General features: G+C 34.1%; 2 protein-coding genes across 2 annotated transcripts; both read left to right on the top strand.

Annotated features, from left to right (window-relative positions):
• Positions 1–393: 393 nt before the first annotated feature.
• Positions 394–3,613, top strand: LOC112025430 (probable WRKY transcription factor 49). The gene is made up of 3 exons (XM_024058101.2): positions 394–812; positions 897–1,040; positions 2,977–3,613. Exons 1-3 carry the CDS (start codon positions 559–561, stop codon positions 3,464–3,466), a joined length of 888 nt encoding a protein of 295 aa, XP_023913869.1. The 5' UTR covers positions 394–558; the 3' UTR covers positions 3,467–3,613.
• A 2,127-nt stretch (positions 3,614–5,740) lies between these two features.
• Positions 5,741–14,275, top strand: LOC112025448 (ATP-dependent zinc metalloprotease FTSH 10, mitochondrial). The gene is made up of 8 exons (XM_024058120.2): positions 5,741–6,042; positions 6,155–6,395; positions 6,497–6,568; positions 8,129–8,262; positions 9,016–9,501; positions 9,641–10,408; positions 11,723–11,950; positions 13,616–14,275. The coding sequence occupies exons 1-8, from the start codon at positions 5,983–5,985 to the stop codon at positions 14,090–14,092; spliced, it is 2,466 nt and encodes an 821-aa protein (XP_023913888.2). The 5' UTR covers positions 5,741–5,982; the 3' UTR covers positions 14,093–14,275.

The raw sequence follows: 14,275 nt of genomic DNA, 5'->3' as shown, positions 1-14,275 counted from the left end.
CAGTAAAGTAAAGATAAGTACTACAAAAATGTGACACCCCATCTACACTATTTCAGCACCAGATCTTGAATGTATGTTTAGATAACCAAATCCCCTAGAATCTGGACCATCTATATTTGACAAAGAACTTATTAAATTTCTTTGAGAAAGAACAAAACTATTGTGAAAATTTACCTTGGACACAAAGAAACACCATTAGAAATAATGGGGCGGTGCCCCAGTAGAGCAGTTAACCAAAAATGTTACCGTTGACAAGGATAGCTAGAATTCTTAGCTAAAGTCAAAGCCGAATACATACAAAGCAGAAACACTGAAGCACAGCAACTCTTTCTTTAAAAGTCAAGAGGGCAAACACATAGACGTCACAATTTTCTCTTTATCTGCTCCACTCTCTCCCTCCTGTTTATGAACCCTCCTAGATTATTACACATCTTATCATTATCATTATCTTTAATTCTTTCACCACCTTCTTCTTCTTCTAACAGCTAAATTTTCTTCATCTTCTTCTATATATGCACTATTTAACTTAGTTATCCTAGCTAGGTATACAATACAGTAATGGAGGAAGTAATGCGTACTTGGTCAGATGGGTTGGAAGATGAGCTGCTGAGAGAGCTTCTTGACAATCAATCACCTTTCTCTGTGCTACCTGAGAGTACTACTGAATTGAAAACAAGTAGTCCTTTTGATGAAGAAACCGTTAACCGGTTAATCTCTACTGTCTATTCCGGGCCTACAATTGGAGATATTGAGAATGCATTATCAGTGACAAACCCGAATTTGGACCAACCCCAGCAACTTCCACAAGCCAGGTTTGGACTCATTTTTAGACCTTTTTAGTTTTTGACAAATTAAATTATGAAATCTTTGATACGAATATATACTTTTTGTTGCAGAATTTCTATGTTGGACAGAAGTTTAAATAAGGTTGAGAATAAGTATACTCTGAAAATGAAAAGCTATGGAAATCCGATGAATGATGATGGATATAAATGGAGGAAGTATGGACAGAAATCCATCAAGAATAGCCCAAATCCTAGGTAACTTTTTCCTTCTGTTTTACCATTTCGGTCATAACATTCTTGGCCACCAAACGCGCACAGAAACTCTTAAAATTGAATTACGTGAGTTAACTTCTGGCTTTACAATCTTTTCGAAATGGAGGACATGGAGAGTTTTGGATACAAATTTTCTGTACCATTTTTTATAGATCACTTTATATTTTACCAATCACTACTTACTATATTTTGATTCACTTTCTTTATAAAATAATTAAAATTTAAAATGGAAAACAATCATACACATGGTAATTAATGATTATTGGTAGAATATAGAGTGATACAAAAAAAAAAAGATACAGAAAATTTGTATAGAAGAGTTTTGGCATCAAAACCTACCTAGTGGATAGATAATAGATTACAAGTCGTTGTCTAGGTTCATATAAAGGTTATAAACCACTACTCACAATATTTTATTGAGGCAAAAGTTATGATTTTAAAAGAACTTAAGTTTGACATTGTGAAATAACAGCCAAGCAATCCTACTAATTCAAAAAATTTCATAATATTTATTTTACAGTTGTCAAATTGTCAAATTCTTACTAGTTCTTATATTTGAATTCACTATTAGCATTATTTTTTTATTTACTACTAACGGCCTATCCTATCAATAATTTTTTTTTTTGGTAAAAAATATTTGTTAAATCTTTTACGTCTATAAACTCTTTCGTGGAAGCATTAAACAGTTATAAGAATATGAGGCCCTGGGGTCTTGTCATTTTTTTAATTCGGGCTTCCCTGGGACCATTTATTTCTAAAGAGAAATGATAATCACCAGGGCCAGTGAGGCCCAATCTTGATTGCAAAGTAAGTTTACTTGTTTTTTCCTCTCCCCGCAATGGTTCTTTTTGTTCCACGGGAAAGGCCACTTAAACGAAATGATGATTTGCGTAAAGATTGCATGTAACGTCTCTCTCATATGAAGTAAATCTCACATTTATATGGTTCACCCCATATGAGAAAGATGTTTCATACAACCAACCATCCACTTAAACTTGTCAAAAAACTGGATGCCCACTATCCGATTCCAATGTTCTTTTCTTAGTTTAAGCTGTCTTAATTCTTAAAGGCCTTTTACAACACTAAAGGACATTAGGACAATAGGAAATTATTAGTGTTGATTTATTTTATTTAGTATTCTTTTTGTATAGATCAGTAATTATCATATGTATCGTTATGTGTATAATCTCTCTCTTAAATAATGTTTAAGCCCCATAGTCATACTGGGTCCCTAGTACATGAGAGGGGTGAAGATGTATATACGTATCAAGTATGAGAAACCTCTATTATCTTATGGGATATACACGAATATATATATATATATATATTGTGTATGTTCATTCAATAAAAAAGCTTAGGATTTGTTTGGAATTCGCTTATTTTACTAAAATTAAAAACTTTTTGCTGAAAGTGCTGTAGATAAAGATAAAAATTAACTAAAATAGTACAGTGAGACTCAAGAATAGTATCAAAAAGTACAGTGGGATCCATGAATAATAGCAAAAATAAACTGAATAGTAAAATAAGTTGACTTTTTAATTTTTGCCAAACACACACTTAGTGGAATAAAATATGATGTGCTAATTTTAGTCTTTCTCCAAATATGGCATATTATATTAAAGTTGGCTCCATGTAAGCAAATATTTTAAATTGATTAAAGGGTAGAAATGAAGGGGACAAGTTGTCACCATAAGGAAAAATAGAAGATGTGGGGTCCCTCTAATTTATGGGTAGCATTTATTTTAGCCTCTCAAATATCAAAATATCTGTCAAGAATCTTATAGTTTAACTGACACTATTTAATGTTTCAAATGAAAATATTCAGGGTTCAAATCCTTCACCGATGATACAAATATGTTAACTTTTATTCTTATCAAAAACAATTCTCATCAATCTTTGTGATTTTGATGGAACACAGGAGCTATTATAGGTGTACAAATCCAAGGTGCAGTGCAAAGAAACAGGTAGAGAGGTCTCGCGAGGAACCTGAGACATTCATCATCACATATGAAGGGCTTCACTTGCACTTTGCTTACCCATACTTTTTACCTAGCCAATCCTATGTCAATCCATCAACCAAGAAGCCTAAGAAGTCTATCTCACAAGCCCAAGAGCCCCAAGACCATGAAACCCAACAAACAAAAGAAGTCCAAGAAAGCCCAGAAAATCTAGCTACTTCGCCATTATTAATCACATCTGAGGTCTGCTTACAAGGATGGGACAAAGAAGAAGGAATGAGCTCACAAGGGTTGCTTGAAGATATGGTGCCATTCATGATTCGAAATCCTCCAACCAATACATCCTCAAATTCCTCTTCTTGCTCGTCTTACCATTCACCTCCTACTTCGCCTTCTTCTCTGTCTTGGTCCACTAATTATTCAGCTACATGTTTTGATATAGGCATCTAGCATTATATTAAAGTTTACTTTTATGGTTTTCTTGTCATGTGAGATTAAATAATTAGGTATAAGAACAAGAAAACATGCTAAGATCATATGTAGTTTTTAAATCTTGTTTAATATATATAGCAAGGAACAATCTTATTGTATTTTAAATTTATTTTAACTTGATTGATTCGAGAATCTTATGCAAGAAATTTCACATGTACCTCCTAATAGAACTCAATTCTTTCTCTCAGTTTGTTTTGGTAGAAATGTCTAGTCAAATTAATTTTAGGTTAATTTACTAACTTGGTCTTTCAATTATGGGATAAAGAGCAATTTCGTTCTTCAACTATGAATTATGTCAACATTAACTCTCTCAACTCTCATTTAAACTTTAATAAAATTAATGTATGTAGCAAATAGAGAGTAGTTAAAACATTATCATGGAGAGGGTAAAATTTTCAAAATCAAGTCAATTTTCATAATTAATTTTTTTTTTTTTAATTTTAAATTGGTAAGGAAACCCATAGATGACATTGACTTGATTTTAAAATTGAGAGACTAAACTAACACAATTCATAGTCAATATTCCAAGTTGAACTTTTATAAATATTAACTTGATTTTAAAATTATGATAAGTGGATGTAGTAAGAGACGGGTTAAGATTAAGGGCAATGGTGATCCAATTTCCTCACTACTTTGAGTCACAACTTGATGGGCAAGATATGTCTCACTCTATAGGCAAGATTGAGATTTCAGATTTTCCTCCCATAGCTTTTCCAAAATGCCCTTATTTCTTATTTCTTTTTATTTTTTCTTCAAAAACAAAAACAAAAACAAAAACAAAAAAAACAACACATTCTCATTTCTTACAAAACAGATTGTCTGTATTTCCTCATAGACCATACAACAACATAAAAAGCTCTTGTACAAATTAACCAAAACAAGACATAATTTAAGAAAAAAGCTTTCGTATGTTGCAAAATAAGATGTTAACACACGTACTCGTTAGCTTTCTACAGTTGATTGTGTAGTACAACAATAGTTTTGTACTATATCAAAATATCAATTCAAAACTAAACATATAAAAGTTTATACATTTAAATAATACACCCCTTTTTTATCCAAAAAAAAATAAAAAATAAAAACCAAACAACACACATTCTTAACATCATTATTACATACAAGGAACCCAATAATTTATAATGGATCAATAGTTTAGCCTTAAGAGGACTAAAGTTAAAACATCAAATCAAGAATTGATAACTTCCCGTGTACGTGAGAGAGAAATGATAGAGATATTACCAGAATTTTGATTCAAAATTTGTTAATAAATTTTCCATTCAACTCAATTCCTTCCAATTTTAACAAAATAAAAAAAATAGCTTAGGAGGAAAGGAAATAAAATGAGTATTCCTTCGTATTAAATTTCCAATGGAGTAATAGGAGGAATATTCTATAAAAATTCATTAAATTTCATTCCATTTGCCATTCTAAATGAGTTCTTATTACACTTTGTTTGTTTTAACATTAACATATTTTGAAAAATGAGTCATTTTTCCATAACTATTTTTTAGAACATCATCTTCTTCTTTTTTTCTTTTTTTTGGTAGTAACCTTAAAAATGAGCTTGAAAATATGAATCTTTACTCTTTTTATTTTATTTATTTATTTAAGTGACGTGAGATAGAATTGTTTTTCGAAAAAGGAACTACTAAGATGGGAAATCAAAGTAAGGTAGCAAAGAAGTTGTGTTGGTTCTTAAAATTAAAAAAAAAAAAAGTTGTGTAGGTAATGATGAGTTCAAAAAGAGACTATGAAATAGTATATTAATGAAAAGAGAGGAAAAGAAGAAAGGAAATGGTGCAAATTTATGAGAAGTAAGAGTGGGATATATTTACGGTAGAAGGAGACCAAGGGTGAAACAAAGAATTTACCATGAGGTGATCTCGTGATTCTTATCTTAACTTATTATTATTGTCACTAGGTCAATTAAGAATATGTGGTTCACCTTCTATCTTCTCTAGTAGCTTTGGTTTGAAATACTTACATAGAAGGTCCAATTGAAATTGGGCCGTATGAGAGAAATCAAGAGGGCCCCTGAAAGCCCATGTCAAAGAAACCTCATTCAGTGGGCTCTTCTTGAGAATATTTTTTATGTTATAAATCCTGATTCCTTTCTTTGTATTAAAATTCAGCATAATGGCTAAACAGACCTACGCAAATGACATATTCATATTCATTATCCAAGGGCATTCGAGTAATTTAGACAAAAAGGAAGGCGGTCTCTAAATACGGTTACGGTTATTCACAGACAGAGGACCCTTTTTCCCACTCCCCCAGCTCCTCTCCCTCTCCCTCTCCCAGATAGATAGATAGATAGATAGATTAGCTGAGCTCATTCCATTTATATTTCAATTTTCCGGAGCATAGTTAGAAATTTTCTCGGCAACCAAACAGGGTCTAATACTCATTCAAGTACTATTACACTATTTACACAACACAAGCGTCAGCCAATTCATGTACCGATCATCGATACAATGATTTTCTCAAGAATCGGACGCTCTCTTTTTCGCTCCACTCGTTCCTCGTTCCAAAGAGTAAACTTTCTCTACCTCTCTATCTTTTGAATAAAGAAAATATGCTATTTTTAGGTGACAGATTTATGATTTTTGGTTAAAATAAAAATAAAAACTCTGTTTGGCTGCGCAGAATGTAAATTCTGGTAACTATACTGAGAGGAGGTTGTTACCGAACGAATCTCACTCGTCCTCTTCGGGAAGTGCGTGCATTTCACGCGTCGATGGCGGATTAGGGCTTGTGAGGGGCTTCGTCACTTCCTTTGGAGCTGGGAAGCAACTCGTTTCGAATTCGTACTTATCGAATTTCAGTTCCGTCATCGCAAACCCTAGGGTTCGCCGATTTTTCTCTAGCGAAGCGCCCAATAAGAAAAGTAAATCAATGATTAGCGTTTCTGATTTTTCAGCAAGTTCTTTTTCTTTTTTTTCTTTTTTTTTTTTAAATTTGTTTATTTTGAATAATTTGTGAATGTAGAATATGAAAATTACTACCCGAAGGACAGGAAGGAAGTTCCGAAAGGGAAAGAACAGAAATCCGAGTCGAAAGGTAAAGTCTAACGATTTTTTTTGTGTAATATATGATAAATTGTGTTGAAAATGGATCAAATTCTATTGTCAATTTTCTTTCGGAGTTTGCGTTTATAATACTAATATTTATTTGTTCGCACGCAACTCGTTAAAGGTATCAGAAATTGTATCTTTAGATTAGAGATTGTAGTTTTTAGGTTAGATTTTCTCTACATATTTTCCACATTTGCTTTTGTGTTTTTTGTAATTAGTTAGTTTGTTAACTAGTTGGTTAGTCTTTTTTTAGTTAGTTTTAGCTGTGTTTACTATTATGTATAAGAGTGCTTAATACCAAGAAGTTTATTTATCACTCTCTATTTTTTGACAAAAGGTGATTGTTGATGGGATTTAATTAACAATGATCATAGTTTGTTTTTTTTTTAAAATATTTTTGATGATTTGATTTAACCTTTACTTATCAAAAAAATATTTCTGATAATTTGATAGTTGGGAGAGGGGAATTTGAACTTAGCTATAATGCACGGATACGGCAGTTTTGCTGCTCACTTGCTTAGTGGCCTGGGCTTTTAGCCTTATTGCCCTTAGGCCTTCGTTATGTTATTATATATTGTTTGTTTTGACTTGCGTTACCTACTGACTTTGGAATTCATTAGGATATATATTGCATCATTTTGGTCTGTGGGCTTGTGAGATATTGATATAGTGATATAATATAATATTGTTTGTTGGTTAGCCACTGTGATATACTATTGCACACTTGTTTACTGTTATTCTGTTATATAATTTATATATTTACTCTTCATTAAATTCATAGGAAAAATGAATACCCAAAAAGTGTCTGATAAATTTGCCAATAATCAGTCTCAGTCATTATATTTGAGACAACATATTATAATGTCATTGTCCTTGTTTGTTGTTTAGTATTGCTTTTAAATTAAATTTACATATGTTTTCAAGCATTTTATTGTTGTTAATTTTAAAAATTAAAATAAACATAAATTATGTACAAAAATATTTAAATATACCTAAAAATAAATATTAATTAATTGCCGTATCTCCGATGTATCGAATCCTAGGCTTTTCAAAAAATGTTGTATCCCCGTACCCGTACCCTCATCGTACCAATACCCGTATCCATACTCGTGCATTATAGGAACCTAGACGTCTCCATTTGAAACCTGCCAGTTAAGTTACAAGGCTTCTGGCAGTTGGTTTTGTTTAAGTATTGCTAATACTTTCCTTCAATCATCCTTTATATGATACTGGTGGTAGGTATACTTTGTTGTTGAAATTTTGTTGTGGCGAACTAGAACTGTGGAGTCCGTGTTAATGTCATATAGATGATGCTGGTGATAGGACTGGTAGCTAAATATGATTCCAAGACCAACAATTCGATGTACAGCCTCATTCTAGTCCTTAGTTTGAGGCACAACTGCATTTTCAATGTTCGTTTGGTTTACAGTAGCATGTTCTCTATTCACTTCTGGTCCTTTTTTTTCTTTTCGTTATAATTTTAAAATTTTGATGCTAAAGTGTCATTTGTGGTCGTATGATGTTCATATTTTGTGTACCTCTCTAGGGGACTCAAATAGTGGTGATCATGGGAATTCCCAGGAGAACTTGGTGAAGCAGTTCCAAAGTTTAATCACTCCATTACTGTTCATTGCCTTTATCTTTTCATCAGTTTTATTCGGTCCTCATGATCAAAAGCAGGTCAGATCGTTCAGTACTATTTCAGCAATGAGTTTATTGGTTTCTAGTAGATGTGTAGGTTGCATTAAGTTGCTGCCTTTGGTGAATTAAGGTCACCTACCAGTATTTGTCTGTTGTCATCAGGTTTACCATACATACCAATCTAACGGATATTTGAAATAGTTGGTATGTATTGTAAACAACAATTTATATTTCATTCTACTTTTATGCACTATGGTCAATGGCTCCATGCTTCCTTCTTCTGGCTGCTGATAAAATATTATTGCACCTTCCTTTCCCCGCTATTGGTGTATGTGAGTGTTAATGATTTTGGTGTTTGACTTTCCATTGATATTCATTTGGAGTCCAACTTCTGCACATTACTGATTAATCTTTAGTCTTTTTAAATTTAACATAGACATGCAATGAATGACCTCTTTTAACCTGATGATTTTGAATGTTGTAATATTATTATTGGATGAAGAAAGAACTTTGTGGTATTGAATATTCTTGAGTGTCCGTTTGGCTTGAGCTTATAAGCTCAACTTTTAGCTTTTAGCTTTTATGTACAACTTTTTAAAACCTCACTTCTTTTAAGTACAAGTATACTTTAGCACACTTTTAGTAAAAAGCCTAGATAAGTTGTTTCCAAATGGACACTATTCCCCCTCTAGATACGGATAAATTATTTCTGATTGTTTCTGATGTGTCTTTTGGTTTTTGTAATATTTTGTTCTTATAACTCTTTGATAGCTTATTGATGTCTTTGCTCAGATTAGCTTCCAAGAATTCAAAAACAAGCTACTTGAACCTGGTCTGGTGGATCGCATTGTTGTTACAAACAAATCAGTTGCAAAAGTGTATGTGAGGAGCTCACCACGTGTTAAAAATCAGACCAATGATGATGTTGCACAAAGTCCTATCAATGATACCCCTACTAATGGAAATGCAAGCCAGTATAAATTCTATTTTAACATTGGAAGTGTTGAATCTTTTGAGGAGAAGCTGCAGGAAGCGCAAGAAGCATTAGGGATTGACCCTCATGATTATGTCCCTGTAACATATGTTTCTCAAGTGAATTGGTACCAAGAATTGATGAGGTTTGCCCCAACAGTATTGCTTTTAGGATCCCTTTGGTTCATGGGGCGAAGAATGCAAAGTGGATTTGGTGTTGGTGGTTCTGGTGGAAAAGGTGGCCGTGGAATATTCAACATTGGAAAAGCTCATATTACAAAAGTGGATAAGAACGCAAAAAACAAGGTTTTTCTGGGGTTCCGTTACTCCACTTTGCATTATCACATTGCTTTTATCTTATTTTGTTTTTCAAAATTATAGCAAATGAAATTCAAGAGAGCTAATCAGCATGATCATCCCTTTTGATGTCTCATATGGTGTCCAGGTATATTTTAAAGATGTAGCTGGCTGTGATGAGGCAAAGCAGGAAATCATGGAGTTTGTTCATTTCCTCAAGAATCCAAAGAAGTATGAGGAATTAGGAGCGAAAATTCCAAAAGGTGCACTTCTTGTGGGCCCTCCAGGCACTGGGAAGACGCTTCTTGCAAAGGCAACTGCAGGTGAATCTGCTGTCCCTTTTTTATCTATATCTGGGTCAGATTTTATGGAAATGTTCGTTGGTGTTGGGCCATCAAGGGTTAGAAGCTTATTTCAAGAGGCAAGACAATGTGCACCCAGTATAATATTTATTGATGAGATAGATGCAATTGGTCGGGCTAGGGGGCGTGGAGGTTTCTCAGGTGGAAATGATGAGCGTGAAAGTACTCTCAACCAATTACTTGTAGAGATGGATGGTTTTGGAACCACTACTGGAGTTGTTGTACTTGCTGGTACAAATAGGCCCGACATTTTAGATAAAGCCTTGTTGAGGCCTGGTCGGTTTGATCGTCAAATTACAATTGATAAACCTGACATCAAAGGTCGTAATCAGATTTTTCAAATTTATCTGAAGAAGCTGAAACTGGATCATGAGCCATCATACTACTCTCAAAGGCTTGCTGCCCTTACTCCTGGATTTGCTGGAGCAGACATTGCTAATGTCTGCAATGAAGCTGCTTTAATTGCTGCAAGGAATGAGAGTGCAGTGATTACAATGGAACATTTTGAGGCAGCTATAGACAGGGTTATAGGTGGTCTGGAAAAGAAGAACAGGGTAATCTCTATCTCATGCATGTACTTGTTTATATAGAACATTGTACTAATGTTGTATGCATATACTCAGTATGACTGCCATACTCTGGGAAAAAGCAGTTGACTCGGTGTATATTTTTGACTAATCTCCAAAGCTACATTTCAATCTGATTTGATTTTATTATTAGTTTATATGTTAGAAACCTTCCCAAATTTTCTCACTTAAACTATCGCTTCGTAGAAGTTAAGTATTTTGCAGAACATATTACTTTATCAAGCCCTTAATCTTTGACTTGTAAAAGCCCTTTAACCTAGAACTCATTATTAAATGTACTGAAAAAAGACTTCTTTCTGGGAATTTGAAGTCTCTAAAGAATTTTATTGCTTGATGTCAAAAGTGAAAACAAAATCTTAAATGAAAGAAGACCAAAACTCTTTTTTTCTCGTGTTCTTTAGTTTAGTTCATTAGAGTTTTGCAACAATTTGCAGCCTCTAATTTTGTGGCAACAGCTAAGAGTTCTCCCAGTGTTTTAAGCCTCAAGCGCACTGACAGATAAGGAAAGGAAGGGATAGATTAATCACTAAGAGCAAAAGCTCGCTGGCTAGCTTTAGCCACTTTAGTGAGCTCTTACCCAGGTGCTGCCATTTTTTTGCCTTGTTGGGAGGCTTTGGTTTCAAATCTTTCTCAAATGTGCTTGTTAGGATCCTCCAGCGACCAAACTATAGCTTATAAATGACAGTGGCTTTGTGTACATTTTACAAACACTAAACTATAGAAAGAATTGAATTGTAAATATGATATTTGTAAGGTATGAAAAATTAGATGTCAAGGGTGAAAGGGCATCATTTCTTGAAAGTTTTGCTATTTAAGCAGAGAAAAAAAAAAGTTTTTTTTATTGATACTGGTCTATAGTTCTGAATGGAAGTACTGGAGTAGTTGCCACCCCACAGTAACCTGGTTGGTTCATGTTTTACTTATTTCTGATCTGGAGTATTTGCCATCTGGAGTATTTGCCATCACCCACTAACTTGGTTGGTTGATTTTTTTGTCTCTGTGTAAGCATGTCTTTCAGACTTTCAATGTTGAAAAAATTTACATTTTTGAGATTAAAAACCAAATATTAAAAGATAGCTGCTTGAATGTTGGCATATGGAATAATTCTGTTAACTGCTGATGCATCAGTTGATTTGGCGATTGACCTGCAGTGTGTTATAAATTCCTGTGTGCTGATGGCATCATTAATTTGATGGTGGACCTAAACTCTTAACAAAAAAGTCATTATTAAGTCCTTTTTTTTTTGAAGACATGTAAACCATTACCCATTTCTTTCTGCAGGTAATAAGCAAGTCGGAACGGCGTACTGTTGCTTACCATGAGTCTGGTCATGCTGTTGCTGGATGGTTCTTGGAACATGCTGAACCCTTGCTTAAAGTTACCATTGTTCCCCGTGGTACAGCAGCACTGGGTTTTGCTCAATATGTTCCCAATGAAAATCTATTAATGACCAAAGAGCAGCTCTTTGATATGACTTGCATGACCCTCGGTGGTCGAGCTTCTGAGCAGGTGATTTTACCGATCCTCTTTCCCTTCTTTCTGCATTTTTTCTGGATGACTTATTAGGGACTTGCTTAAAAGTGGCACGTACTGATCTATTATCAAGGTACTTATATGCATTTTTTCAAAGAATTTCTCGTAATTGAGATTTTGAAATACAGTTTGGCTTCAACTCTTCAATGGACAAATATAGTGAGCCATGAGGTGTGGGTCTGAACTATGTTGTGCATAATTCACCTACCATGTGATTGGTTGTACATAATGTACTTCGTTTCTCTTTCACTAATGTTATAGTGTTTTCGTTCTTATGGTTTTTATTTATTGATAGATAATGATCATTTTCATTACTTAGAAGCTGTAAGGAATGTGAACTTTCAGGTTCTGAAATTATTTGAGATTCTAATTTTCCTCCTCTTTTCCAGTGATATCTTGGCAATAAACAGAGCATAGAACTTTATATGTTTGTGTCTGCGTGTAGAAAGTTGATGAGACCACTAGCACAAAGTAGTTTCATAAAAGTTTTTATTTTTTTATATAGGAAATGAATGTTCCATGACAATTGATTGAAGAGCTATGTCTATTTCTTCCCCTCTCCCCTGAATCTCTCAACAACTTCTGGATACTTAAGTAGTTAATGTGAACAGAACTATTTTAGTCTTTAAATGGTTATTTTACAATTACATTACCAGACAAAAAGGATGGATTTTTTTGGCATTTAGCATGATTTTTGGAACATTTGAGTTAATTGTCAAGTTTGCAAAACTATTTAACAAACTAGCATCTCAAGGCTCTAACACTCGAGTCTCTAAAAGACTCGAGTTCCTGTGTTTTCTGCCGTTCTCTTCTTCTTCTTCTGTTCTTCTTCAGATCTGCCATTTATCTTTTCTTCTTCTTCTTCTTTGTCGGATCTGCTTCTTCTTCTTTCTCAGATTTACTTCTATAGAATTCGGGTTCCACGTGGATAAATTGTTCCACGCCAGCACTAGAAATACCAAAGTTGATTCTCAAAGACTCGAGATGCTAGTTTACAAAATAGTTCAAAAAACATGTTTATTAACGAAATGTTTCAAAAATCATGTTAAATGGAAAATTTCCTCCAAAAAGGATAGGACATAATACTTAAGACTGAACTTGTAAGAGCGAGGTAGATGATAAGGTTGTGGGTTCATGAACCACCAGGTGCATGCTATTCCCAATAAAAAAAGACTCAAAACTGTTGAGGTTTAGCTCTAGACATTAGGGAATGTCAATACTTTGTTTCTCACTTTCTTCATGTGAAATATTACCTTTTGTGGAACATATCATTCCTTGCTGAAGAAAGGGGGGAAACAGCAATTTCTAATTTCCTGGATGTTTCCTTGTAGTTTAAAAGCTGATATGTATATATTATCCATTTCATGAATACCATGTGAACGGTACTTAAACAGGGAGATCATAAAGTTTATAATTATTACATCAGTTGATATTTGTGGTATGTGTTTTAAGTACACATATATTAAAGCAATTTTGGGCAATGGCCAACATATAAGGCCATGGTTAGTAGGTATTGATGCTGGTCTGCCTGTATAGGCCCACGTTTCTTTAAGTATAGAAACTAGGTTATGTTTGGCCATGATTGATAAAATTCTCATTGAGTCATTTAATTATGGTACTGTGATATTTCTCTTGGATCAGGTTTTGTTGGGGAAGATCTCAACTGGAGCCCAGAATGACTTGGAGAAAGTGACCAAGATGACCTATGCCCAAGTTGCAGTTTATGGTTTCAGTGACAAGGTGGGTCTTCTTTCTTTTCCTCAAAGGGATGATGCATTTGAGATGACCAAGCCCTACAGCAGTAAAACTGGTGCAATTATCGACGGGGAAGTTAGAGAATGGGTGGGTAAGGCCTATGATCGCACTATTCAGCTAATAGAGGAGCACAAAGAGCATGTAATGCAGGTAGCAGAGCTTTTGCTTGAAAAGGAGGTCCTTAATCAAGAAGACCTGGTTCGAATATTAGGGGAGCGCCCGTTCAAGTCAAGCGAGCCCATAAATTATGATAGGTTTAAGCAAGGGTTCCAAGATGAAGATAAGGAGTCTAAAGAGACCACAGAGGGTGGCACAGTGGACGGCAGGTCATCACCTTTGGAACCGGATGTTGTCCCTGCATAGCTCTTCATAAGGCTTATGGTTGTATAAATTAAATTTTGTTGACGTTAAAATTCCTTCATTAGCCACATGTATCTGAACCAAACTTGTAAAGATCTTCTAATGGAAGCAAAAAATCATTTGTAAGATCTAATTAACTCAATTAGTAAAGTCCCTTATCGTCAAATAAGAGATTTGAAAGTTTAA

Source organism: Quercus suber, unplaced genomic scaffold (assembly GCF_002906115.3).
Source record: "Quercus suber isolate HL8 unplaced genomic scaffold, Cork oak 2.0 scaffold_467, whole genome shotgun sequence".
In the NCBI taxonomy this organism is placed as follows: Eukaryota; Viridiplantae; Streptophyta; class Magnoliopsida; order Fagales; family Fagaceae; genus Quercus; species Quercus suber.
This window is presented reverse-complemented; position numbering and strand designations above follow the sequence as displayed.

Coding starts and splice junctions, on each gene's coding strand:
- LOC112025448 (XM_024058120.2), top strand. CDS start 5,983: ATGATTTTCTCAAGAATCGGACGCTCTCTTTTTCGCTCCACTCGTTCC. Junction 6,043..6,154: donor CTCGTTCCTCGTTCCAAAGA/GTAAACTTTCTC, acceptor TTGGCTGCGCAG/AATGTAAATTCTGGTAACTA. Junction 8,263..9,015: donor GTCCTCATGATCAAAAGCAG/GTCAGATCGTTC, acceptor GTCTTTGCTCAG/ATTAGCTTCCAAGAATTCAA.
- LOC112025430 (XM_024058101.2), top strand. CDS start 559: ATGGAGGAAGTAATGCGTACTTGGTCAGATGGGTTGGAAGATGAGCTG. Junction 813..896: donor CAGCAACTTCCACAAGCCAG/GTTTGGACTCAT, acceptor TTTTTGTTGCAG/AATTTCTATGTTGGACAGAA. Junction 1,041..2,976: donor AAGAATAGCCCAAATCCTAG/GTAACTTTTTCC, acceptor GATGGAACACAG/GAGCTATTATAGGTGTACAA.